Here is a 25,661-nt window from a genome sequence, read left to right as displayed (position 1 = left end):
GAGACTCACATTGTTACTACACAAAACACTCTTGAGCAAAGTGAAAAATGTGTAGTCTCTGATAGTTCTTGAAAATCTGAGATGTGTACTGTCCAGTCACCCCCATTCACAGACAGTAGACAGAGGACAACCTACACAGTAACAAATGAGGGGAAATTACTGAACTTACAACAAAGATTTTACTCTTAAATGGGCCTCTGCTTGGTACCGCTCATGGATGCTGAAAATCATCGTCCCAGTTTCGGATTTCGGCCCTTGCCTTTCTTTCCTGGGGAGGCAGAGCGCTCACTAACTCTGAGCCCTCCTTCCGCCTGGAGGAATATTCTGTCTTTGCAGACAAGAGGTGCCCAGCATCTTGTGGGGTGATTTTTACCCCTAAGGGCCTATGGTTTCCCAATTCACTGGCCCCTGCCTGGCCCTGGAAAGATCCCCCCTGGTTCTGCCTTCAGGGTAGGGTTGACTGTTTACATTATTAAAGTATTTGTCACCACCCTCTCTGAAGCCTCGTTCTGAATGCTGAGCTTCCCGAGGGCATCTAAATATGTCACAGTATCCGCAGTGCTGCTGGCACTCACCTTGTGCTTAATGGGAAGACCACCTGTATCTTCGTTCCTATTTAAAGGACTGTAAATAATTTAAAAGGATTATAAAAAGAGGCCAAGTAGAGATATGAGAGATCTGTATATCTTCTTTTTTAATAGTCATGTAACTCTTCCCCTTTAAACTCTCAAGGGATGCCAATTTTTACGCTTATTCTTTATTCTTTGGCTTCCACACTTTGTAGTCAGATATTTCTCATATGATTATTTGTATGCATTCATCTTGAAACATAATCAATACAGTAATACAGTAATTATTCAAATCTCTGTCACAAATTCCAATTAAAGTCATTTTTCCCCTTTTTTTAATAGAATAAAAATTTAATTTAGAAGAGCTGAGTATACTGTTAATAGTTTAGCATATTGGAAACTATTTGTTAATAAGATAAAACACCTAAAGGAGCCCAAAAGAGTTATAATAGTAAGAAGTGCTATAATAAAAAATTATTATATCTGGTCAAGATGACAGCATAGGTAAATGCGGTACTCATATCCTCCCTCAACCACATCAAAACTACGACTCAGCTACAGAACAGCCATCATTTAGAACCACCTGAAATCTAGCTGAACAGAACTCCTATAACTAAGGATTCAAAGAAGCCACATCGATACGGTAGGCAGGGCAGAGACAAGGAACTGGCTGGTCCCACACTCGTGTGTGGCTGGATATCTCAGCTCAGAGGTCTCCCCTGTGGAGCAAGGGGTCCCAGCCCCACACAGGCCTCCCCGCCCAGGGTTCCAGTGCCAGGAAGAGAAGTCCCAGAACTCCTGGCTGTAAAAACCAGCAGGAATTGAGGCTGAGGGAGACAGAGGCTGCTGGAGTCTCGGGCGTTCCTCGTAGAGGGCCTGTGCATGGACTTACTCGGACTCACTCCTTCTGGGCTCCAGGGCAGCAGCTCGAAAGGCTCCAGGAATACAGGGGCATCAGGGTGAGAGCCGGAGGGCCGCTTGCTCCCAGGTGGAAGCGCTGGCAGAGCTGTCGTTCCTTTTCTGAGCGCTTCCCCCAGGAGCTGGCCGGTGGGCACCGTATCTGAGTCTCCATGAGCCTGGCTAAGGCTCTTAGCCCTGCCCTGGTGATCCCCTGGACCCGCCCTACCCAACTTTTAGGTCCACACAGTGACTTCTCTTGCCTTATGCTTCAGATGTTCCTAAAATCTCAGATAAGCTGAATTTGGCTTCAGTGTGCCCCGTACCTCCTACTGAGCGGCCCCAGGCCTGGCACTAGCAGCAGCTGACTGGTTCACAGTGTGGCCTCTCCTGGGCACCTCCAAGCCCAGTAGCATCTGCAGATCCCTTTGTAGCTCATGCTGGGAGGCTCTGGGCAGAACATAGGCAGCGGCTGACCTTGGCCTACACCTCCTGGGAAGCCCCACAGCCAGGGCACCCAGTGGACAGCTTCAGACCACGTTGAAGCATCACCACCCAACCACTTCCACTATGACACACTCAAGGGGCAGACTCAGTGGGCACCAGAGCCCTGCTGAAGTAAGTTGTGCTCTGTGGGGTGGTCTCCTCCTGCCCAGCTGATCCTCTACAGCGGTTGGTGGTAGCAGCCAGTCCTTGCAGCTGACCAGCCTGGGGAGTAAATCCTCCCATTGACATGCCAACAGCAATTAAGGCTCAACTACAACAGGAGGGTGTACACAGCACACGAGAGGGGTGGAGAGCCCAGCTTGGGTGGTCAAGGAGGCTATGCATCTGGACCTTACAGCACACCTACTATATTCAGCCATTCTACCAAGCCTGGGAGACATAACAGCTCTAACTAATACATAGAAACAAACACATGGAGGCTTCCAAAATGAGGAGACAAACAGGTTCCAAGTGTGAAAAAACAAGAAAAATAATTAAATGAAATGGTGGCCATCAAACTAACAGAGTTCAAATCAATAGTTACAAGGATGCTCAAGGACTTAGTGAGAACTTCAACAGCATAAAGAAGGATATAGGAATCATAAAACAGAACCAGTCAGAAATGAATACACTAACTGAAATGAATAATTTACAGGGAATCAACAGTAAAGAAGATGAAGTCAAGAATCAAATCAGCAGCCCGGCCAGTGTGACTCAGTGGTTGAGCGTCGACCCGTGCACCAAGAGGTTGCCAGTTTGATTTCCGGTCAAGGCACGTGCCTGGTTGTGGGCTCAATCTCCAACAGGGGTGTTCAGGAGGCAGCAATCAATGTTGATGTTTCTCTCTCTTTAGAAAAAAAATTTTTAAAAAGAATCAAATCAGCAATTTAGAATATAAGGAAGCAAAAAACACCCAATCAGCCGAAACCGGTTTGGCTCAGTGGATAGAGCGTCGGCCTGCGGACTGAAGGGTCCCGGGTTCGATTCCGGTCAGGGGCATGTACCTGGGTTGCGGGCACATCCCCAGTGGGAGATGTGCAGGAGGCAGCTGATCGATGTTTCTCTCTCATCGATGTTTCTAACTCTCTATCTCTCTCCCTTCCTCTCCGTAAAAAATCAATAAAATATATATTAAAAAAAAAAAAACACCCAATCAGAATAACAAAAAACAAAAAGAATCCCAAAAAATGAGAGTTGTGTAAGGAGCCTCTGGAGCCTCTGGGACAACTTCAAGTGTACCAACATTTGTATCATGGGGGTGCAGAAGGAGATGAGAAAGAGCAAGATATTGAAAACCTATTTGAAAAAATAATGACAGAACACTTCCCTAACCTGGTGAAGAAAAAAGACACATAAGTTCAGGGAGTCCCAAACAAAATGAACCCAAAGAGGCCCACACCAAGACACATCATAATTAAATTGCCAAAGGTTAAAGAACGAGAGAATCTTAAAAGCAGCAAGAGACAAGAAGTTCGTTACCTACAAGCAGTTCCCATAAGACTGTAGCTGATTTTTCAGCAGAAACTTTGCAGGCCAGAAGGGAATGGCAAGAAATATTCAAAGTGATGGAAAACAAGGACCTGCAACCAAGATTAATCTACCCGGCAAGGCTATTAGTTAGAATTGAAGGGCAGATAAAGAGCTTCTCAGACAAGAAAAAGCTGAAGGAGTTCACCAACACCAAACCAATATTACATGAAATGTTAAAGGGTCTTCTTTAAGAAGAAGAAAAAATATGAATAATAAAATGGCAATAAATACATATGTATCAGCAAGTGAATATGAAAAACAAACAAGCAGAATAGAAACATTCACAGATACAGAGAACATTTGATGGTTGCCAGATAAAAGGGGGTTGGGGGAATGGGTGAAAAGGGTTGAGGGGATTAAGAAGTACAAATTGGTAGTTACAAATAGTCATGGGAATGTAAAGTTCGGCACAGGGAATAGTACAGTCAATAATATTCTAATAGCTATCTGTGATGTCCAATGGGTGTGAGATTGGGATGATCACTCAGTAGTTACGTAATGTACACCTGAAACTAATATAATATTGTGTGTCAACTGTAATTGAAAAATAAAAAATATATATTTAAAAGAAAAGAAAATTATTCACAATTTTTTTAAAAAATGATTATAAAACCTAAAAGCATTTAAGGAAGGTGTCTTTGGAGCTGAAAATGCATTGTCTATAGAGTACATCCATTCGGTGACTGATAGCACGTGCCCCATAATATGCAGAGCTGTATCTCCCTGACTTTCAATGATGCAGTAGAACTTCTGTCACTGCTGATGGTCCAGGAAGAGCTCTTGACTGCCGCTACTTGGCTCAGGATGCCTTTTCAGGGTGATGCAAACACTAAAATCTAAGAGCTGGAAAGCCAACCATCCCACATCTGCCGTAGGCACCTCCCATAGATCACTTAGCTTTTTGAAACCTCAGTTTCCATGTCTGTCAAATGGGAATAATCACATCTGCCTCATTTACTACACAGGATTGGTTTCTTTGTTTTCATTTGTTTGTTTGTTTGTTTGTTTGTTTTTACACAGGATTGTTTTAATGCTCTAAGGCAGTGGTTCTCAACCATCTGGCCCTTTAAATACAGTTCCTCATGTTGTGACCCAACCATAAAATTATTTTCATTGCTACTTCATAACTGTAATGTTGCTACTGTTATGAATCGTAATGTAAATATCTGACGTGCAGGATGGTCTTAGGCGACCCCTGTGAAAGGGTCGTTCAACCACCAATGGGGTCACGACCCACAGGTTGAGAACCACTGCTCTAAGGAATCTTGGTATCATGGCTTTGGTATTAGACCCAGATTTAATTCCCCATTTTACCACTTAATAACTCTGTGATACTGAGCAAGGTATGAATTCCTTTGAGCCTGGGTCCCTTATCTGTAATATGAGAGTTAATGGCAATTATGTGAAGTAATGCCTGGAAAGCCCAGCTGCAGTTCCGATGATGATGACGACGACGGTGACATTTGATTAAGGAACTGAGTTGTCCTAGAACCACCTTTTTTTTTTAAGGGAGAGGGATAGATTGATTTGTGGTCCCACTTATTTAGACATTTGTTAGTTGATTCTTGCATGTGCCCTGACCGGGGATCGAACCTGCAACCTTGGAGTATCAGAACGACGTTCTAACCAGCTGAGCTCCCCTGGCCAGGGCCTGCAGCCACCCTTGAGTGCAGTCTCGCAGCACTGGGAAGGTGACCCGACGGTGCCAGAGCTGGGCCGAGGCCGGCCTTCGCCTCCGTCACCGCCTTGCTGGACGTAGATCAGAGAGTTGCAGACAGACAGAAATGGGCTTTGTTTTTCTCACTTTTGTTGTCTTGCTCTTGGCCACTTGTTCTGACGAGTCCAGCGCCCCATGTCATTTTACAAATGAAGAAACTTTTAAATCAGGAAGATTGTTTGATTTACTTTGAAAGGTCTCCTACTGAACTCTGGGTGACCTCGGACCCATACAGAACCCTAGACTTTGAGCAAAGGATGTGCCAGGTCACTGGTTCCTAACCATTACTGGGCCACCGGCCACTCAGACTGATAGTGAAGGACCCGCTCCATAAAACACAGACTTGGTAGGCAGGATACACTTTACATAAACCACTAGGAGAAAAACTGCTTCAAGACTATGAGTTAGGATACCTCATTTGTTTAACATGAACTTTTTCTTTCTCAGTCCTTGAAGATATACTTACTGTATTTCTCTCTGTTCCTAATATAATTAACGTTAAATTATATGGATTCCCGTTATCTCCTTGAGTGTTCCATGACACTGGCTAACAGTAAGAAATGGGAAATGTTCGTGTTTCATTCACCTTTTTAGAAAGTGCTTGTTTTTTCCTTCAGGCTTGATGTTCTCATTTGAGACCGTGACTGACACATTGACAGACTTTTGACTTGTTCTTTCTTTCAGTGAATGTGTCCGTCTGAAACCGACTGACATCCAGCCCGACATTTTCAGCTACCTCTTACACCTGATGTACACCGGGAAGATGGCACCTCAGCTCATCGACCCTGTGCGCCTGGAGCAGGGGATCAAGTTCCTCCACGCCTACCCTCTGATCCAGGAGGCCAGCCTGGCCAGCCAGGGCGCCTTCTCTCACCCCGACCAGGTGTTCCCGCTGGCCTCCTCCCTGTATGGCATTCAGATCGCAGACCATCAGTTGAGACAGGCCACCAAGATGGCTCCGATGCCTGAGAAACTCGGGCGAGAACCCCGGCCCCAGACCTCCAGGGTGAGCCAGGAGCAGGTGCCCGAAGCCACGCAGCTCTCCCAGCTGACTTCAAATCTGCCCCAGGTCAACCGGACACACATGACCCCCTCGGACCCCCTGCAGACCTCCCTGTCTCCAGAACTCGTTTCCACTCCCGTTCCTCCCCCCGCCGCCGGGGAGGAGGCCAACCTGGAAGCCTCTTCCTCTGACGAGCAGCCCTCCGCCCTCACCATCGCCCACATCAAGCCGAGCATCATGAAGAGGAACGGCAGCTTCCCCAAGTACTACGCCTGCCACCTGTGCGGGCGGCGCTTCACCCTGCGGAGCAGCCTGCGGGAGCACCTGCAGATCCACACCGGGGTGCCCTTCACGGCCAGCCAGCCCGGGGAGGGCCGCGGGCCCCTGTCTCTCTGCAGCAACGCAGCGGACCTGGGGAAGGACGCCATGGAGGCGCCCGAGGCCGGGATGATCAGCGACAGCGAGCTGCAGCACATCTCCGACTCCCCCATCATCGACGGCCAGCAGCACTCGGAGACGCCGCCGCCCTCGGACATCGCGGACATTGACAACTTGGAGCAGGCGGACCAAGAGCGGGAGGTCAAGAGGCGCAAGTATGAGTGCACCATCTGTGGGCGCAAGTTCATCCAGAAGAGCCACTGGCGGGAGCACATGTACATTCACACCGGCAAGCCCTTCAAGTGCAGCACCTGCGACAAGAGCTTCTGCCGGGCCAACCAGGCCGCCCGGCACGTGTGCCTCAACCAGAGCATCGACACCTACACCATGGTGGACAAGCAGACCCTGGAGCTCTGCACGTTCGAGGAGGGCAGCCAGATGGACAACATGCTGGTACAAACTAACAAACCCTACAAGTGCAACCTGTGCGACAAGACGTTCTCCACTCCCAACGAGGTTGTCAAACACTCCTGCCAAAACCAGAACTCGGACGTCTTCGCCCTGGACGAGGGGCGGTCCATCCTCCTGGGCAGCGGGGACTCTGAAGTCACGGAACCCGACCACCCTGTGTTAGCGAGCATTAAAAAGGAACAGGAAACGGTGTTGTTAGACTGAATGTTACGTATCTTTTTAAAACTGTCATTTTTTTTACAAAGACTGTCTTCCTTCCCTTTCCCGATTCAGAACTATCGTTCTCCATGGCATGATACGAGAGGTCCCGGGTCCCTTGCCCCTCTCCTTGCCCGTGTCCCCAGCCCCTCCTCCCCCTCCTCCGTAAGGCTCTGTGCATTATAAACCTGGAACATTTGCTTTCATTCAGGGGACATGGGAAAGATTATAGCCAGTAGTACTTGTACACTCAAATGGGTTTTGAGTCTTAGATTATTTAAAAGCATACTTGCTTGGAACTAATGAAGGGTATTTAACAAAACCAAACAACCAGAATGCCATTTGGTAAGCTAAAATTATGACCTTCCCCGGGTAGTGTCTTCCTTCTCAGAAAAACAATGTCAGGAAATCCAGCATGCTTCTCAGAGACACAGCTGGGCTCTTTACTATGCAAAGTCTCGGGTGGAAAACCTTAAACCCAAGAGAACACTCTTAGTACTCATCCTCCAGGTGTCTCATTTCAGAATGCGTTCTTTGAGATTATGTCCAGTCAAGAAAAATCATTAGTTAAGAAACCTCCTTGAACAAAACACGGGAAAAAAAGTAATAATGTGATGGCAATCTTAATTTTTGGATAAAACATGACAAGCTGTGAGTTTGTGTGTTTGTAAGAGAAAAACGTGTGATCCTTGCGACAAACAGGTGAATTAATGCACATGCCTTATCTAATTGCTGGCTTCTTTCAAAGTTGAACAACAGAGTACTGTATTTTCATTTTTGATAAACGTGTTGGTTTTAAAAATGAGATTGAAAGTGCTATTCTGTCGATGGTCTTTCTGAATAGAGTTGACATGCCATTCTAGCAGTTGCCAGTGGTAAATTTGTATTAGCACCAACCTGCTGCTTTTAAATCAGTGTGTCTGCTGCAGGAAAAGGGATACAGGATCTCATAAGGGAAGCTGTGAGCAGAACATGGGAGCCTTAAGGGTTTTTAAAATTAATGCTAATAGTTTACTGGCAACACTCAGTGAAAACATCAAAAATGGCAAAGAGAAATCAGGACCAAAAAAACCTAATTACTGTTTGGGGAAAAACATGACTTTGGTATTTAGTCTCCAGTTTTTTTAACACCTGAAGTTTCCTCTATTGGCCTGAGAACAGTAAAATTGGTCCATTAGTCTTTCCTTGGGACAAAACAGGAGCCAGAAGTAAGGACCGAAGGGGAGAGGGGAGAACAATAGCAATGCTGTGTACGTATATGTTAAAACTGACCATCCCATCCTCCTATTTCATGTATAGTTGAGTTCTAAGATTTGTAAGTTTTTATACATACTTTCATTAAATAAACATTTAATTAAATGGGTACATATTTTATCTATGTATGACTTTGTCAGCCCAAAACGATGCAAGGAGGGGAAATGGAGATGCTTTCTTGCTCTGTCTCCTCCTCCTCTGCCTGTGGAACTTTGGGCAGTTTCCTGACCTGAATGGCATTTTTCACATTTGTTAAATGAAGACATTGATAACGGAATTGTGTCATCATAGTGTGAGAGTTAAATGAGGAAAGTCTATATGAAGATGCTATGAACAAAGTTTGACCAGGAATGGGTCTGGAGATGGTGTTCCCCAACTTTCTTTTACAAGGAAGGAAAAGGCCAAGGAATGTTTGCTTAGGTTCATGTTATATAAACTAGGTTATGAAATATTGAGTGGTTTCTGCCGATTTTTTTTTTAATATATTTTCATTGATTTCAGAGAAAAAGGGAGAAGGGAGAGAGAAACAGAAATAACAATAATGAGGGGTGTGCTGCGCGGGCACAGCCAGGTTCCCTGAGCCTGAGGGGGTGGTGAAGGATTTAGAAAAGACAGACAAGAGAAGAAAGCTGGGCGCTAGGTGGGACGCCGCCCTCTCTGATGGAGAGACAGCGCCCCGGCCTGCAAACCGAGTCTTTATTTTATAGCCAGATCCCAGGAGGCAAAGTAAGGCCTGGTCACAACGTTCTCACGGTTTCAAATCTACTCAATTACATGCACCTGATCAAGCTTTGTTTACTTGCGGCACCTCCCGCAGCCCATATCACTCAGCCACCTGGGGCCACAGGTTCAGACTATAGGTCAAGCTTACAAGAGCCTTGGCTATAATTGAGCTGGGACTTGCATGTGGCTTTACCACGAGAGGATCATTATGCGTCCCAGGCTTGAGCCTGTCCAAACGCTGTAGCTGCTCTCCACAGAGGGAGAATCACCGATTGGCTGCCTCCTGCAAGCCCCACACGGGATCATGCCCGCAACCTAGGAATCGAACCATGACCTCCTGGTTCATAGGTCGACACTCAACCAGAGCCACGCCGGCTGGAGTATTTTATTTTTTAAAAAATATATTTTATTGATTTTTTTTTTTTTTTAACAGACAGGAAGGGAGAAGGATAGAGAGTTAGAAACATCGACAAGAGAGAAACATCGATGCCTCCTGCACACTCCTTACTGGGGATGTGCCCACAACCAAGGTACATGCCCTTGACTGGAATCGAACCTGGGACCCTTCAGTCCGCAGGCTGATGCTCTACCCACTGAGCCAAACAGGCTAGGGCTAGACAGTTTCCTTTTAAAAAAATACTATATTCACATCTCCTAACTTAAATGAATCTTGTGTCGTTAATTCTCTGAATATCTATGAAAGGGGAAATCGGGGCATCCTCCACCACCCTCCACACCACCCCTAGGCTGCCTTAAAGGGACGAAGGATCAGCCTAAAGACAGGGTCTTGGAGACTTGACAGGGAGTGGAGTCATTCCTAGCATGCTTCCCGATTTGAAGCAAGGGGCTCCTTAACGAGATGCGTACAATGTGCAGATTGGTGCATGAGCTCTTAGAAGAAATGCGTGTCTGAGACCCTCGGATTTACTCTACATCTCCCTGTTCTCGCTCTAAATGCCCTTGTGAACCTGGGAGCACAGAAAAATCATAAAACACCTTACATAGTTTTTGAGGAGGCCACCTCGATGGGCCTCGTTGCTATAAGAGAGGTAAGGTCTGGATGAGGAGATAAAATGGTGCTAGGTCATGGGCCAAGGTCATACAACTACTTAGGGTAATTACAGAGCTCAGGCCTCCCAATCCAGGGCTCTTCCTGCTACCAGCACACTGCCTCAGAAACCCTCCTTGGCAGCTGTTTAAATTTATCTCTAGGGGGCCCTAGCTGTCTTGGCTCAGTGGATAGAGCATAGGCCTGCAGATTGAAAGGTCCCAGGTTCAATTCTGGTCAAGGGCACATGCCCAGGTTGTGGGCTCGATCCTCAGGCAGGAGGCAGCCAATTAATGATTCTCATCATTGATATTTCCCTCTCCCCTTCTGCCTCCCTCTCTGAGATCAATAAAAAAATAAAAACAAATGTACCTTTATGTATAGTTTTGTTAGCAAAAAAAGATGGACTAAAGAATTATTTCACCTGTTTAGTTAGAGATGCCCCTAAGCAGACAAAGGATAGAAGGCAGCATCCTGAGATGATGCCCAGTTTGGGGAGCCTCGGGAGTGACCAGGGAGAGACTGCAGATTGGCTTCCTCCAACCCAAGCCCCCACCCCATATGGCCCCCCTGCAAGTGTTACTGGGGGATGTGCTAGCAAGCCACAAAACCTGAAAAGGCACCAGGGACAGGAGGAGAGAAAGGAAACGCAGATGGCATGAGATGGATGTTTCCTCTCTAAAAAAGAACATGGCTCAGTGCTTGAGCATCGACCTATGAACCAGGAGTTCACGGTTCGATTCCCAGTCAGGGCACACGAGTATGCCTGGGTTTGGGGCTCGATTCCCAGTATGAGGCATGCAGGAGGTAGCTGATCAATGATTCTCTCATCATCAATGTTTCTATCTCTCCCTCTCCTTTCCTCTCTGAAATCAATAAAAATACATTTTTTTAAAGAAGATGGAAAATCCTTAAGAAGGGCTATCCTGTCTTGGCAGGTGTGGCTCAGTTGATTGGGTTGTGAGGTGGTGGGAACAGCACCAGGTGTCTGACAGGAAGGGGGGTGGGGGGTGCGGGGTGGGGGGGCCGGTCAGACCAAACCTGGGTTAGAAAAGAATTCAGAGCCAAGACCCAAACTGTAAGAGAACATGTACTGGGTAAATCACAGAGGTAGAAAAGGTAATTTCTAGAAGAAATGAGTTTAGGGAGACAAATTATGGAGGCAAAGGAAGGGCCTTGGAGCTTGGGAGTGAGGAAGCTGACAGTACAGAGCCTGGGCAGGGAAGGAGAGGGGCGGGTTGGGGAGGGAAGGGGGCGGGAAAGGGAAAGGTACCAGCGTGCTCCCAGGAGGAAGGCGCACTGGTCCTCCATCCTAAGGATTTTATTTTTAATTTTTTTGTTAATCCTCACCCAAGGATATTTTTCCATGGATTTTTAGAGAAAGTGGAAGGGACGGAAAGAGAGAGACATCTAACCAGGGCAAGGGCAGAGGATTGAGCCTGCAACCCAAGAGGTACGTGCCCTTGACTGGAATGGAACCCAAAACCCTTCAGTCCTCGGGCTGACGCTCTAACCACTGAGAAAAGCCAGCTAGGGCATGTCCTAAGGGTTTGTTGTTTTTTTTTTTTTTTAATATATTGATTTCAGAGAGGAAAGGAGGAGAGATAGAAACATGAATGATGAGAATCATTGATCGGCTGCCTTCTACAAGCCCCACACTGGGAATCGAGTCAGCAACCGAGACATGTGTCCTGACTAGGAATTGAACCGTGATCTTCTGGTTCATAGGTCAACACTCAACGACTGAGCCACGCAGCCAGGGCCAGGGGACGATCTTAATAGAATATTCAGCAGCTTTCTAGGCTATCCTTTCAGGGTGTGTTCCCCACTGATTGATTGGCAGGCACCAGGGCAGTGGGTCATTATCCAATGCAGCTGGTCCTGAGGTCAGCTGTGCCTGGCATTGTTGCTTATCTGAGCCTGGAGCTGAAATACTACTGAGGCATAGATGTCATCTCTGGGGCTGAAAGGTCAGGGGATCCAAACCGCAAGACCAGAGCTATGCTGGGGAGAAGAGTCACCGGGGGCGAGATCCCACCCTACAGTCGATTGTCCTATGCTAGGCCCCTGGGGCTTTCCAGCTGGTGACCTACCTAGCCCCTCATCCTTGCTCTGCTCATGTCAGTCTATCAGGGTGTCGCTTTGGATGGAGGCTATGGGTGCTTGAGTAAGTAAATGGCTGCAGGAGGCAGGGAATTGGGGTCGATGGCCTAGGCCAGGGCTGGGCAAACTTTTTGACTCGAGGGCCACAATGGGTTCTTAAACTGGACCAGAGGGCCAGAACAAAAGCATGGATGGAGTGTTTGTGTGAACTAATATAAATTCAAAGTAAACATCATTACATAAAAGGGTACAGTCTTTTTTTTTTTTAGTTTCATTCATTTCAAACGGGCCGGATCCGGCCCGCCTGGCCTAGGCCCTAGGCAGTGGTTCTCAACCTTCTGGCCCTTTAAATACACTTCCTCATATTGTGACCCAACCATAAAATTATTTTCGTTGCTACTTCATAACTGTAATGTCACTACTGTTATGAATCGTAATGTAAATATCTGATATGCAGGATGGTCTTAGGCGACCCCTGTGAAAGGGTCCTTCGACCGCCAAAGGGGTCGCGACCCACAGGTTGAGAACCACTACTGCCTACAACAGTCCCTTATGCCAAATGGTTGCTGGTTTGATTTCCGTTGAGGGCATATGCCGGGGTTTCGGGCTCGATCCCCAGTAAGGGGTGTGCAGGAGGCAGCCGCTTGATGTCTTGCTCTCATATCAATGTTTCTTGTGCTTTCTTCGCCCTTCTCTCTAAAAATCAAACACAAAAAATCTTTTTTAAAAAAAGAGGGGAGGGGGCTATCCTTTGGCCTTGCAGGATCACAAACATCTGTGGCCTACACTCATTAAGTTCTAGCCCAGCTGGCGTGGCTCAGTGGTTGAGCATTGATCTATGAACCAGGAGGTCAAGGTTCGATTCCCAGTCATGGCACATGCCTAGGCCCCCAGCAGGGGCGTGTAGGAGGCAGCAGATCAATGATTCTCATCATTGATGTATTTATCTCTCCTCGCTTCCTCTCTAAAATAAAATATATTTTAAATGATAGACACATACTTTATTCATTTTCTTTTCAATCCTCACCTGAGGATATTTTTCCATTGACTTTTGGAGAGATTGGAAGAGAGAGGGACAGACAGAGAAATAGTGATGTGAGAGAAACACATTGATTGGTTGCCTCCTGCACACGCCCTGGCCAGGGCCAGGGAGCAGCCTGCAACCAAGGTATGTGCCTTTGACCAGAATTGGACCCTGGACCCTTTGATCCACAGGCTGAGGTTCTATCCACTGAGCCAAACCAGCTAGGGCAATAAAATATATACATTTTTAAAAATTCTAGTAACACCCTAGCCACTGTGATAACCGAAAACTCACAGCCCCCAGCACTGCCCTGGAGGCGCTAGCATAGCATATAGTAGCATCGCAGAGGCAGCCTCACTTCCCTGAACTATTTGAATACTTGTTAGGGTTAATCTCATTCCTTGATACAGCCCACCTGCCCACCCTATAGTATCATGTCTGTCAAGTCTTTTAAAAGAACCCTGATTGTGTTCAGATTTCAAGTTCAACAGGCAACCCCACCTGCTTTTCAAGGTACGAGGTGACCTCCTAAGACTAACGGGGATAAACAGGATCAAGCAGAGTGTGGCTTTAAAATTTAAATTCGCCTAATTTAAGTATTGCCCGTGTGCTCACGAATTACACTGTTATTAGAACTGAAGGAAAAGCACAGGGTGGTTACGAGGCTCTAGTATCCAGTATCCTGTTGTAGGGAAATAACACTGATGTCATCTGTTAGGAACTGTTACTCCACCCCGTCCCCAAATCCGAGTGTTATAGTGAAGCTTCTCTTAAGAGGTCAGAGGTAACACTGGTGTTACAGATTTCAGTGTTAACAAGCAACGGGAAAATATGCAGAGTTAATGAGATTACAGAGTAGAACACTGTGAGGACGCCAGTTATATTTCTGTCTCAAGAAATGGGTTCCCCACAGCCAGGTGGCTCGGTTGGAGCATAGTCCCGAGCACCAAAAGGTTCTGGGTTTGATACCCGGTTGGGGCGTATGTGGAAGGCAGCCGATAGCTGTTTCTCACATTAATGTCTCTTCCCCCACCCCTTCTTTTCTAAAATTGATGAAAAAAATATCCTCAGTGAAAGAAATAGGTTTGATTTGTGAGATGTGACATTTAAAAAAAAAGATTTTCTTCATTATCTTCACCACCATGCCATCCCCAAGTCCTGAACACATTAGCCAACACCTGTTATCACTTAAGAGCAGGTGATCATCTCAAATCTCTCATAAAGATAGACCCCCGATCAGTTTCTGTTTTATTTCTTTTTTTCTAATCCTCACCCAAGGACATGTTTAGAGAGAGAGACAGAGAGAGAGAAACACTGATCCATTACCTCCTGTTTGGGCCCCAATCGGGGACTGAACCCACAACCCAGGCATGTGCTCTGGCCGGAAATCAAACCGGCAACACTTCAGTGCACAGGACAAAGCTCAACCAACTGAGCCACTCCCGCTAGGCCCAGGTCATTTTCCTAATTCCAGTGACCTAGGCTGGAGATGGTAAGGAATTTGGAGAGGAGTGTGCCGAGCCGGCACCGCCATGGGCGAACTTGAGAGGGAGCGGTGACGGATTTAGAAAAGACAGATGAGAAGAAAGCTGGGCGCAAGGTGGGACGCTGCCCTCTCTGATAGAGACAGCGCCAGGGCCTGCACGCCGAGTCTTTATTTTATAGCCAGATCCCAGGAGGCAAAGTAAGGGCGTGGTCACGTTCTCGTGGTTTCGAATCTACTCAATTACATGCACCTGATCAAGCTTTGTTTACTTGCGGCACCTCCCGCAGCCCATATCACTCAGCCACCTGGGGCCACAGGTTCAGACCATAAGGTCAAGCTTACAACTTTGGCTATAATTGTGCTGGGAGGGCTTTGACCTCCAAGTTGGGACTTGCACGTGGCTTTGCCAGGAGAGGACCATGCCCTCTCATTAGTCCCAGGCTTGAACCTGTTCAAACGCTGTAGCCATTCTCCACAGAGGAGAAACTTGGATTTACACAAAAATGCAAGGTTGCCCAGCAGATCCATTTCTGGAATCACTTTGAAAATGAATAGTCATGTAGGCTTGAGGTTACTGGACACATTGGTTGTGTCCAGGTTTTATCCGCTCACTACCTGGAGTCCTTGAACTGTGTCCTTTCTTGTGGAGACTTAACTCTAGTTCTGATTGTTGGTTGGGATTTCAGAGTAAGTCTGTGTGACTATCCAAAAACTGTACATGATGACACTATTCATTTTGGGGTTCGGGAGATCAGTCAGAGGTTTAATAAGATTCCAATTAAAGGGCTCCCCTGACCCCAAAAAGGTTAAGAATCACCAGCAGAGATTTTTGCACATTCACACATATCCCAGAGACATTCCAAACTCCCATGATGCTCTGCGCGGTGTCACAAAGGGATGGCTTAGTAGTTAAAAAGTTAAATGTGTGAGGAATATCACGAAATGACAGGGAAAAGCAAGCAAAACTGAATTAAGGTAAAAATTATAGAGAGAAAACCCATGGCATTTCATTAGGTTGCATTTTATTTAGATAAATGAAAATTTGCCCCCACACAGAACTAGGAATCAAATATTGTCTTAGGTTAAAGAAAAACTGCTAGGCTTGAAGCTTACACTGAAAGCTAAAATTTTCAGCCCTTGACTATCTGTAGCTCCAAACAGCAAAGGAAACTTCTGGAACAAAGTAGACATGTACAGAGAGAGACAACTTGTGTGAACCATTAAGAAAATAACCTTTAGGGGCACATTTTATAGTCTTCAATTACAAGGAGTGGCGAGAGTTTACAAGTCTTGCATTGCTTTCTGTTGTACATGGTTCCATAGTAATGCCAAAAATAGCAAAATTTAGGCACTTGCTCCAATTTCTGCAGATTACACGGTTACTATGAACTTCATAAAGTAACGGCAGCTTTAGAATTATAACACAGAACTGTATTTCACGCTACAGTTGTTAATAGCATTCCTCGTTAGTAAAACAATGTTGCTTAACAGACAGAGGTACAGAGCTTGTACAGAAGTAATCCAGGGCCCGTCCAGATGGAGTAGGAGCAGAGTCATGAAGACGACCAGTTGTGGTGACCTGCGTGGCCACATGTCAGTACAAATGTGATGAAGTGGTGGGATGGAATTTAAACCAAAGAGGAAAAAAAAAAGGAAATCTGTTTACCACAAACGACACAAATCTTTAATCTGCTCAAAATAGCACAGTTTCTTCCTGCCAGAGAGAGGAAGTTGAGTCAGTATTGGAGCTATCATTGAACTCCTTCCAAATTGCTGTCATCTCCAATACTTTTTGGTTGATCTTCAAAAACAGACACCGGCGCCTGGCCGGTGTGGCTCAGTGGTTGAGTGTCAACCTATGAACCGGGAGGTCATAGTTCTATTCTGTCAGGGCACATGCCCAGGTTGTGGGCTCGACCCCCAGTAGGGGGTGCAGGAGGCAGCCAATCAATGATTCTCTCTCATCATTGATGTTTCTAAATTTGACACTAGCACTTTTTTAAAGAAGTCCCAAGTTGGCCAGAGAAGCTATTTAGGTCAGCGGTCGCCAACCTTCCGACCGCCATTGGTCTGCGGACCACCGGCTGGTGACCACTGCTCCAAAGGCTTCCTTAAACCGGTGGTCGCCAACCTTTCGGACCTCATGGACCACCGGTTGGCAACCGCTGATTTAGATCACAGGTTTCTTTTTTTTAATTTGGAGATTTTAAAGTGTAACAATTAAGCACAGGTGGCTATTATACATGAGAGTAATTCCTAAAAGCTAGTCAGTACTTTCCAGCTACAAGGCCCACTAGAACGGGTGTTTTATTGTAGTCAGGTGTGTCGGTATCAGAGCAACTACTACAGCCGATGTTTTATTGTAGTCAGGTGTGTCGGTATCAGAGCAACTACTACAGCCGATGTTTTATTGTAGTCAGGTGTGTCGGTATCAGAGCAACTACTACAGCCGATGTTTTATTGTAATCAGGTGTGTTGGTATCAGAGCAACTACTCGTCACTTCTAACAGCAAATGTTCTTTCTGCTAAAAGGCTATTCTAGTCTTTCTAGAATGTTATCCTTTAAAATCAATTGGCCATTGAAATTAAGTTCTCAAACTCGGAGTACTGAGCTGGAGTAAAATTTTAAAAGTGTCTTTGCCAGGCCAGTTTACCTGCAGAAAAGTGGAATTTTAGGGCAGATAACGGACTATTCTTTGTGTGGCAACTGTTCAACAGCATCCTTTTTATATTAGCAAGAATCAGACATCATTTTTAACATTTAGAAAAATTCCTGTTGCAAGGCAATTTTACTACTAAGCCTTCCTAAAATTTCTTTCTAGAAACACTCATCATGAACAAACATTAATGCAGAAAATTGGCCTTTTCAGGAAGATACCACCAGATGGTAGCATTGTATCAGTACCGTCCATCTGAAAAGCCCCTGGTTTATTTTGGCAGACACCTATCTGCTATGACTTCCTCTGAACATGAACTCAAACCGGTATGAAGTGGTCACGTCAGGCAGCAACTACATTAGAAAGCTCTATCTAGCTTTTTCCGCTTGCAGAAGGCAGGAAACACAGGCCTCAGCCTTCCTAGTATCTAATAAAACCAGCAAATCTAAGTGAAGCAAGTATTTTATTTACTAGTAAGTCAGTTGTCAAATCACAGTTTATCCAAATGAACATAATGCGACATTGTTCTAAAAGAGCGGGCACAAATATGGCACAGACACAATCCAGCATCTATCAAAATGCCATTGTAAAGAGCCTGATTTGCTTCAGGCTGTGTGGGAATGTGGTCCCGCATGTAAGGGTAGAACCCAAAACTTACAGTCAACCCTTTTCTTGAGAGTATGAAAAACATTTCACTACTTTGCCTCAGGATTAAGCCCACATCTGTCCAAGCCACCATAACAATTAGGAGAAAAGACTGGAAGTTAGTCTACTACTGAAAAAAAAAAAAAAAAAAAAAAAAACACGAAAAAAAAACTTCCACTCTCCACTGGGCTTGAAAGAAAAATTTCACAGTAACCACAGAACATTCTGTATGCTTCCGCCCTAAAGATGCTTTTCATTTTTAGCACATAATGCATCATAGGAAAGTGACCGACTTCAGAGTAATACTAAACACGGGCCTCGTCCTTAGGGAATTTTAACGTGAGAATGTAGCTTCTGCTCAGGAATGTTATTCTAGGAAGCTGTTTTCACAGGTTGTATGGGAGGCTCAGAGCTGCCGCGGCGACACTTAGGGCCCATGCGCCATCACAGACTGGGGTACATCGGAAGTGCACTCTACCGCACATCTCCTTAAACAGTAGGAAAAAATATACAATAGATACAGGAGGAGGATTACTTAAGACATACATATAAATACATAAAGAATGATACTCCAGTTTGAGAAGTGGAACTAGGTATTGCCAACTCCAGCTCCAGGTGAAGAATTCAGGAGCGCGGATGAGAAACACGATGTGGCATCGAGGGGACGCGGCAGGCGGTCTTGAGGAAGAACTGGTTCTAGCTCCCGAAGCAGCCTCAGGATTGTCGGGGTTCTCTGGGAATGAGATCGGTTGGCGGGCCTGTTCTTGGGATCTCAAAGTTCTGAAATCTTGGTCTTGAGTGTCATCAGCAGCATTCGTTTTCTTCTACCACTTGTCTTCACATTCTGGTCTTGCAAAGACACTCGTGTAACTAGAGGAGAAAGAAAGATTCCAAAGTGAAAATAGTCTCCTTTCCCCCTCTCCTCATTCACATAGCCACAGAAGAACTGTGAGGGTGAGCTGCAGTCACTGGCTACTCCAATACCATCGTTTAATTCTATAAGAAAGTAAAAGGTGCTCTTCGACTTCAAAGCCAATGCCTGCGGTTCCCTAACATGTCACATGCCTGGAATCTTTTAACAAGTGTTTGTTAGCCCGGCCGGCATGGCTCAGTGGTTGAGCATTGACCTATGAACCAGGAGGCTGAGGTTCGGTTCCCAGTCAGGGCACATGGGTGGTGGGCTGAATCCCCATTGGGGGACTTGCAAGAAGCAGCCAATCAATGATTATCTCTCATCGCTGACGTTTCTCTCTCCCCCTCTCCCTTCCTCTCTGAAATCAATAAAAATATATATTTAAAAAAGTGTGACTAATGCTGGAAAAAAATTAATTTTTCCTCTAAAGAGCTATAAGATAAATTTCAGGCAGTCAATATAAACCTACTTTGAGTTTCTAGTTACAAAAAAAATTCAACAGACTAGTTGGTATGGGGCTGAGTGAGCACAACATATTTCTTAGATCTTTGGCCAAACACGCACATGTGGGCCTTTATTTTCTTTGAAAGCAGTCGCATTGGGGATAAAATGACATCATTATTTTCATGACACCAAGATGACTGAATGGCATTTCAATGAGAGAGAAAAAAGAAACTAATTAACCCAGATCTCCTAGTCTGGTGGACAGGCATTCCCGAATGGCAGGTTCTGCCTAAAATCATCATGGTTTGAACTCCTGCTTCCCCTATAACAAATTTGCCATCAAATGGCATGAAAGAGGAAACAATTATTTCAGAAGAAAAAGAAGCTTGCTTACCTGACGTCTTAGGGTTCCGCAAGTTCTGGCGTTGCTGGCTGCCTCTCTTGTTCCTGTGCCTCCTCCTGTGTTTGCGTTTTGATCTCTTTTTCTGGCTCGCTCGGCCCTTTTCCTTCCTGAAATCCCACTTCCTTCTCTTTTAGTTTTGGTCCATTTGCATCCGGGGACTCTTTGGTTAAGTCTCCCGAGGCCTCGGGGTCTACCAGGGCTGAGATTTGGTTCTCAGGGTAATGGACAGCGTCATGTTTTTCATCTTCTTGGGGTTCATTCTCCGTTCTTTCTCCTAAGCCGGCACGATCACCCAATTCTGGCACACACTTGGTTCCGGTTGCTTCTCTCTTTTCCTGGATTGGGAGGACAAGCTCTTCAGGCAGCTGGTCATTTACTGGGGAGCCTTTGACCTCAACGGCCGTGACCTCCTCTGCAGCTGCATTCGCGTCTTTGGAAATATCTGAGGGGGTTTGTCCCACGGTGGTCAGTGCGGACTCCTCTTGGGCTGCCTCAGCCTCAGCCGAGCCCTGAAGTTCCCTTTCTTCTTTTTCAATTTTCTGTTCAGCCTCCCGATGGTCAGCCTTTGCCAGCTGGGCCGGTGTCTGGCAGTCGGTGGCTGTTCCTTCGGTGCTTACCAACTGGTCAACGGCGGTCTGAATGACGTTTTGCACAAGTTTATGGCTCTCAGTCTTAAGCTGCAAAATCTCCTTTTCGGCCTTTAAACCTTCCTCTCTCATCTCACTCACTCTGTCTCCCTGCCCGCTAACCTGCTCGCAGTCTTCTTCGGACTTCCCTTCCTGGAAGGTGGTTTTATCTCCTTCCAGGTCAGCACGGACGCCTTCGGCAGGGGCGGCGGGTATGACGACTGGGGCCGATTCTGCCCGAGACGGAGGGCCTGTGGGCGCTGCATCTTTCCCAGGCTGACCCATAACGTCTTCTTGGTCAGAGGGCTTCGCTTCCGGTTCCAAATGCGCATCTGCAGACTCCAAAGGCCCAGCTGCTTCTAAAAGCTTGACGGTTTCGCCTAAGACCTTCTTCTCCACAGCGGCAGCTGTTAGAGGTAATGATGCCTCCGAGCTTTGAACTTGACTGTCTGTGCAGAGCCTGTCCGCTTGAACTAGCCAAGGAGAACTTTCTTCAAAAGGAAGAACTTCCTTCTCCCCGTCTACGACGGTCACATGAACCGTGTGGACCAGCTGCTTGCTGAGCACTTGGGCCTGACTGTCTGTGCAGAGCCTGTCCGCTTGGACTAGCCAAGGAGAACTTTCTTCAAAAGGGAGAACTTCCTTCTCCCCGTCTACGACGGTCACGTGAACCGTGTGGACCAGCTGCTTGCTGAGCACTTCGGCTGGTTTTGGCTCAAGCTTCTCTTCACTCACTCGGGCTGCCTTGGCCACCGCTTCCTCCCTTTCCACTTGCACTACCCTCTCTCTCCCCCCTGGGGCTGGAAGAGGCTGAGCAGGACTCTGGAATTCAGTATTTTTATTCTTTTGACCATCAGCTTCTTCAGTAACTTCATCTTTGAGGGCGACTTCAATGGCCTTTTTCTGTCCAGCTGTCATTTCTGTGTCTGCAGACACTTCAAGTCCTTGAACGAAGGGTACGTCTTTGGTTTCCTCATCAGCAAACTGGCCAGCCTCCGGAGTCGCCTCAGCCTTTGAAAGAATGGGTACAGCCTCCACTGATACCTCTTTATCCATATGCTCTGGACCCCCTTCTATTTCTGAGTGTTCTTTCTTTTCTTCCTGGGATTGAAGCCCCGAGGGTGCTGGGGGCATCTCTTTCGGTGCAGGAGCTGCCTGGGCCTCCGTGACCTGCGATTTCGTACCGGATGCACCTTCACCCTCGGCATGGACTTCCATGACCTTGACTTGCTGCGTGACACGGGGAGCCTCACAGTCGGGCACGGGGGTGCTTCCACTGGTCTCGCTGTCTGTGAGAGTTTCGGCCGAGTCGGGGCCAACAGCCTGTTCCAGGACGATCTCTGATTTTACCCCAACCAAGGTTTCGGCTTGGCAGGGGGTTCTGAGCTCGCTGGACGGGACGCTCTCAGGGACTGGAGGGACTTCTCCAGCGTGTTCTGGGGCGGCCTGTCCAAAGACCTCCCCTGGTGTCAGAGTCTCAGCTTTTGTTTCTCCTGTGTGTCCCTGCAACACCATGTCCACCTCTTCCTTCAGCTCCGACACGGGAGGGTCCTCTTCGGTCTCCCCCACCTCTGGCAGCTGGGATCCCTCTTTCCGCGCTGTGTGACTCTCGGCTCCCGGGCCCCCGACATCGAGCTGTGACGCTTCTCTAACCCTTTCCGCTACCGCCTGCAGGACCTCCTGGGTCCGCCTCTCCTGGCCCTCCACGTCGGGCTCGCCGCCCTCCGCCTCCTGAACCGGCGTGGCCTCCTCGGTGGTGTCCGGGGACTCACTTAACTGGGAGACGGCCGAGACCATGTCGGTGGTCTCCTCGGCACCAGATGCTTCGGTCGCCTCCTCGGCACCAAACGCCTCCGTGGGTTCCGCAGCCGTCACGGCCTCGGGAGTGGGTTCCACCTCACTGGTGCGGGTGTCCTCACCGGCATCTCGGCTCTCGGGCAGGGCTTGGGTGACGATGGGGCTGTCCTCTGCCCTGCCCTCTCTTTCCAACACCCCTGCAGGGGGTGGTCCAGCTTCCTCTTCGGCTTGTTCGAGGGGCCCTGTCGCCGAAGCAGAGATCCAAGAAGGCGACCTTTCTTCCATATGGGTCACGGCCCTCGCCCCATCGACGACCGCCACAGTCACGGTATGAACCAGACTCTTGCTGAGCTCCTCCGACACAGAAACCGCCCCCTTTGGCTCGGCCGTCTCCTCCCTCCTCCGGGCTTCCTGCGCTTCCGTTTTCTCCCTCTCCACGGCATCGTACTCGGACAGAGGGACCACCGCCGGGACGTCGGCATCGTCTTCGTTGACTTCTGTCGGCCCTGCATCCTCGGCAGTGGCGTGATCTTGTTTCCCATCCGACCTTTTCTTCCTCCGGCCAGGAATGAATTTCTTAATTGAAACCCAAGATTCTTCCTTCCCGGGTTCCACCTCTGCCGCCGAATGTTCCACACCGGCCCCCGTCCCGGGGTCTTCGGCTTTCTCTTCCAGTTTGGACTTGGATTTCTTCCTCGGGGTGACCAATCTTTTAAAGGACTCCCAGGTGGACACGCCCTCCCCTTCTGAGGGGCTTCCCGCCTGCTCGGGGGAGGAGCTGCCCTGCCCTGGGTCGTGCTCCTGGGCACCTGCGGGGACAGCCTCTGGTCCCGCCGCTCTGTCTCTTCCTGCTTCGTCCAGTTTGGGGCCTTCTCCTGCCGTCGGTTTCGGTCCCTCCTCCTCATCGGAGGAGGATGCCTTTCTTGCTCTTTTCTTGGACGATCCCACACAAATCAAAGCTTCCCAAGACACCGAAGTGTCAACCTTGCGCTTCGGCTCCTCGGGCTTCGGCTCCTCCCCGTGTCCTTTCCCCTCCTCTGGCATCTCCGAGGCCGCGCTCTCCGTGGACGACAGCGTGGCGCTCTTCGCCTTCTCCAGCTCCTCTTCCTTGTCGCTTTCGGAAAGCCTTCTCACACGTTTCTTGGGCGTCACCATCTTTTTGAAAGATGCCCAGGGAGTCACACCTTCTCTCTTCTTTTCTCCATCGGAAGTGGCTCCCTCTTCGCCTTCCCCGTCCGGGTGCGGGTGGGCTTCCGCGATCCCCTTCTCCAGGCACGTAATCTCCTCGGGCTCCTCCGGGGAGGAAGCAGAGCTCTCGGCCTTGTGCTCGTCTGGGCTGTCCGGAGAATCCGCCGGGGCCGCGTGCTGCTCCCCTGACTCTTCCTCTCCCCCTCGCTTCGCTTTCTGCTTCTTCCCGGAGAGCTTTTTCAGGCCAGTGCTTGTAAAAAGCTTCTTCAGCGGGCTTCCCTGCACCTTCACTCTCTCCTGGGATGCCAGCATCTCCACCTCGCTCACGATGCCTTCCGGCTGGGCGGACAGCGCTTGCTCCCCAGGACCTGGTTCGGGGGGCTGGGTGTGGTCCCCTCCAGGCGCACACACTGGAGGTTCGGCTTCCTGAGGCCCAGCGTTGGTTTCGGCCAGTTTCTCAGCCGGTTGGGGCTCTTCTGTTTCCTCCACCTCAGCTTCCTGCGGCTCTGCATTCTCCGCCGTGCTCACGTGGACTTCTGCCACAATCTCTACCTTTTCATCAAATATTTCTGTTGCCAAAGGGGCGGCTCTCTCTTCAGGAGATGCCTGCCCTTGGCCTTCAGAGGGCAGCTCCACCTTTTCATACTCAGCTGATAATCTGGCATCGTGGACACCCTCTGTGGCCTCCTGTGGCTGTGGTTGTTCCGCAGCAGCCAGTTTCTCAGAGGTATCTTCTGTCTTTTCCTTTTCTTCTGCGTCGACTCTTTCTGTCTCTTGTTCCTTTTTCTTCTCCGAAGCTTCCAGCTCATCCTCCTTGGGCTTCCTGAAACTGGTCTTTTTGCGCCAGCCAGCCCAGCCTTGAGTGAAGAATTTTTTGAAGGGTGACGCCGTTTCGGGGGCCACTGGACTGGTTGGAGAGTCTGGAGATTTGGTGGGTTCTTTTTCTTGTTTTTCTTCTCCATCTTTGCCTTCCTCGGCTGCTTGACCAGACTCAGCTTGAAAAGAAGTCTCTGTGCTGCTCTGCTCGGGTTGCAGAGGCTTCTCGGGGCTCTCTGTGGATTGTTTCAGTTCATTTTCTTTGTGTGTTGCTTCTCCCGCCTCCCGGCTGGGCTCTTGGTGGTCCCCAGCCCCCTCTGACTCTCCTGCTCCTTCACCTTCCTCTTTTCTGACAGTGAGTAGCTGGACCGTGTCAGACTTCTCGCTCTTATCCTTTTTCACAGTGAATTTAAAGCCAACAAACTTAAACACCTTCTTAAATCCAACGTCATTAGTCTGGGACTCAGCAGGCTGCGTTAGGTCTTCTAAATTGCTTTCCGAAGAAGGAATCTGCTCAATTATTTCAGGCATTTCCTCCTGCCCATCCTTCGTGATGTCCTGGACAACCGATGAGCTGGCAGCCATCTCTTTATCTGAACCTCTTTCATTCACATCTTCGGATTCTCTCTGTCCAACTGTTAACAGAAAAAAAAGGGGGGGGGGGAGGAGAAGAAGGGATAAAATATTACAATTCACGAAAACGAAAACATTTTGAAAACACTACTAGCTAACACTTTCTTTAATGTCAGGCAACTCCAGGATAGGCAAGGGTCTTATCTAGTATTTGTGAATCTCAATAGATTAAGGCCGTGTCTACTTCTTTCAAATGACCTTAAAAAATTCAGGTTTAAAGGTACTACTCTGCTCTTTCTGTAAAGAGAAAGTTAATAATCTCAACTACCAAAAAATGAGTAGCCACAGCATCACAAAGGGCGGGTCAACCAGATCGTGTACATTCTGTTGCAATGAAAAATGGAATCACATATGACACCCACGACCTAGAACCCACCAAGTTTTAGACATAACTTCTTCCACTGCATAGGAAACACAGGGTTAAAGAAATAAGCGAATAACAACACAATAAGTAACTAGACAAATCGAAAGGAGGGGCATTCTATGTGACCACTAGTCTGGCCTCTAACAAGTCCCCCAAAAGACACTAGAGCTCCTTGGGAAATTCCGGTTGGGTCAGGGAAAGTATGAAGAATATTTTTCAGGAGAGCAGAAAAGAGGAACTCAAAAGCTGAGGGAGGCATAGCAAAAGGACAAGAGCCAGCTTGAAGGC

The 25,661-nt window shown here is 47.8% G+C and overlaps 2 protein-coding genes across 3 annotated transcripts in view; one reads left to right on the top strand and one right to left on the bottom strand.

Moving 5' to 3' along the window:
* The window catches only part of ZBTB2 (zinc finger and BTB domain containing 2), a 29,641-nt gene extending 21,034 nt beyond the window's left edge, over positions 1-8,607 (top strand). For both annotated transcript variants that reach the window (XM_081093672.1, XM_081093673.1), the window contains one exon: positions 5,884-8,607. In XM_081093672.1, the coding sequence (XP_080949798.1) occupies positions 5,884-7,255 (1,372 nt within the window). In that variant the 3' untranslated portion in view covers positions 7,256-8,607. The remainder of the gene's footprint in view (positions 1-5,883) is intronic.
* A 7,280-nt stretch (positions 8,608-15,887) lies between these two features.
* The window catches only part of AKAP12 (A-kinase anchoring protein 12), a 75,761-nt gene continuing 65,987 nt past the window's right edge, over positions 15,888-25,661 (bottom strand). Inside the window, exons 4-6 of the mRNA XM_081093671.1 lie at positions 19,941-25,011; positions 17,332-19,059; positions 15,888-17,280 (exon numbers count right to left, since the gene is read on the bottom strand). Of these exons, the coding sequence (XP_080949797.1) occupies positions 19,949-25,011 (5,063 nt within the window). The 3' untranslated portion in view covers positions 15,888-17,280; positions 17,332-19,059; positions 19,941-19,948. The remainder of the gene's footprint in view (positions 17,281-17,331; positions 19,060-19,940; positions 25,012-25,661) is intronic.

This window comes from Myotis nattereri, assembly GCF_964212035.1.
Source record: "Myotis nattereri genome assembly, chromosome: 6".
Lineage (NCBI taxonomy): Eukaryota > Metazoa > Chordata > Mammalia > Chiroptera > Vespertilionidae > Myotis > Myotis nattereri.
The sequence above is the reverse complement of the archived record's forward strand: the minus strand, read 5'-3'. Positions and strand labels throughout refer to the sequence as shown.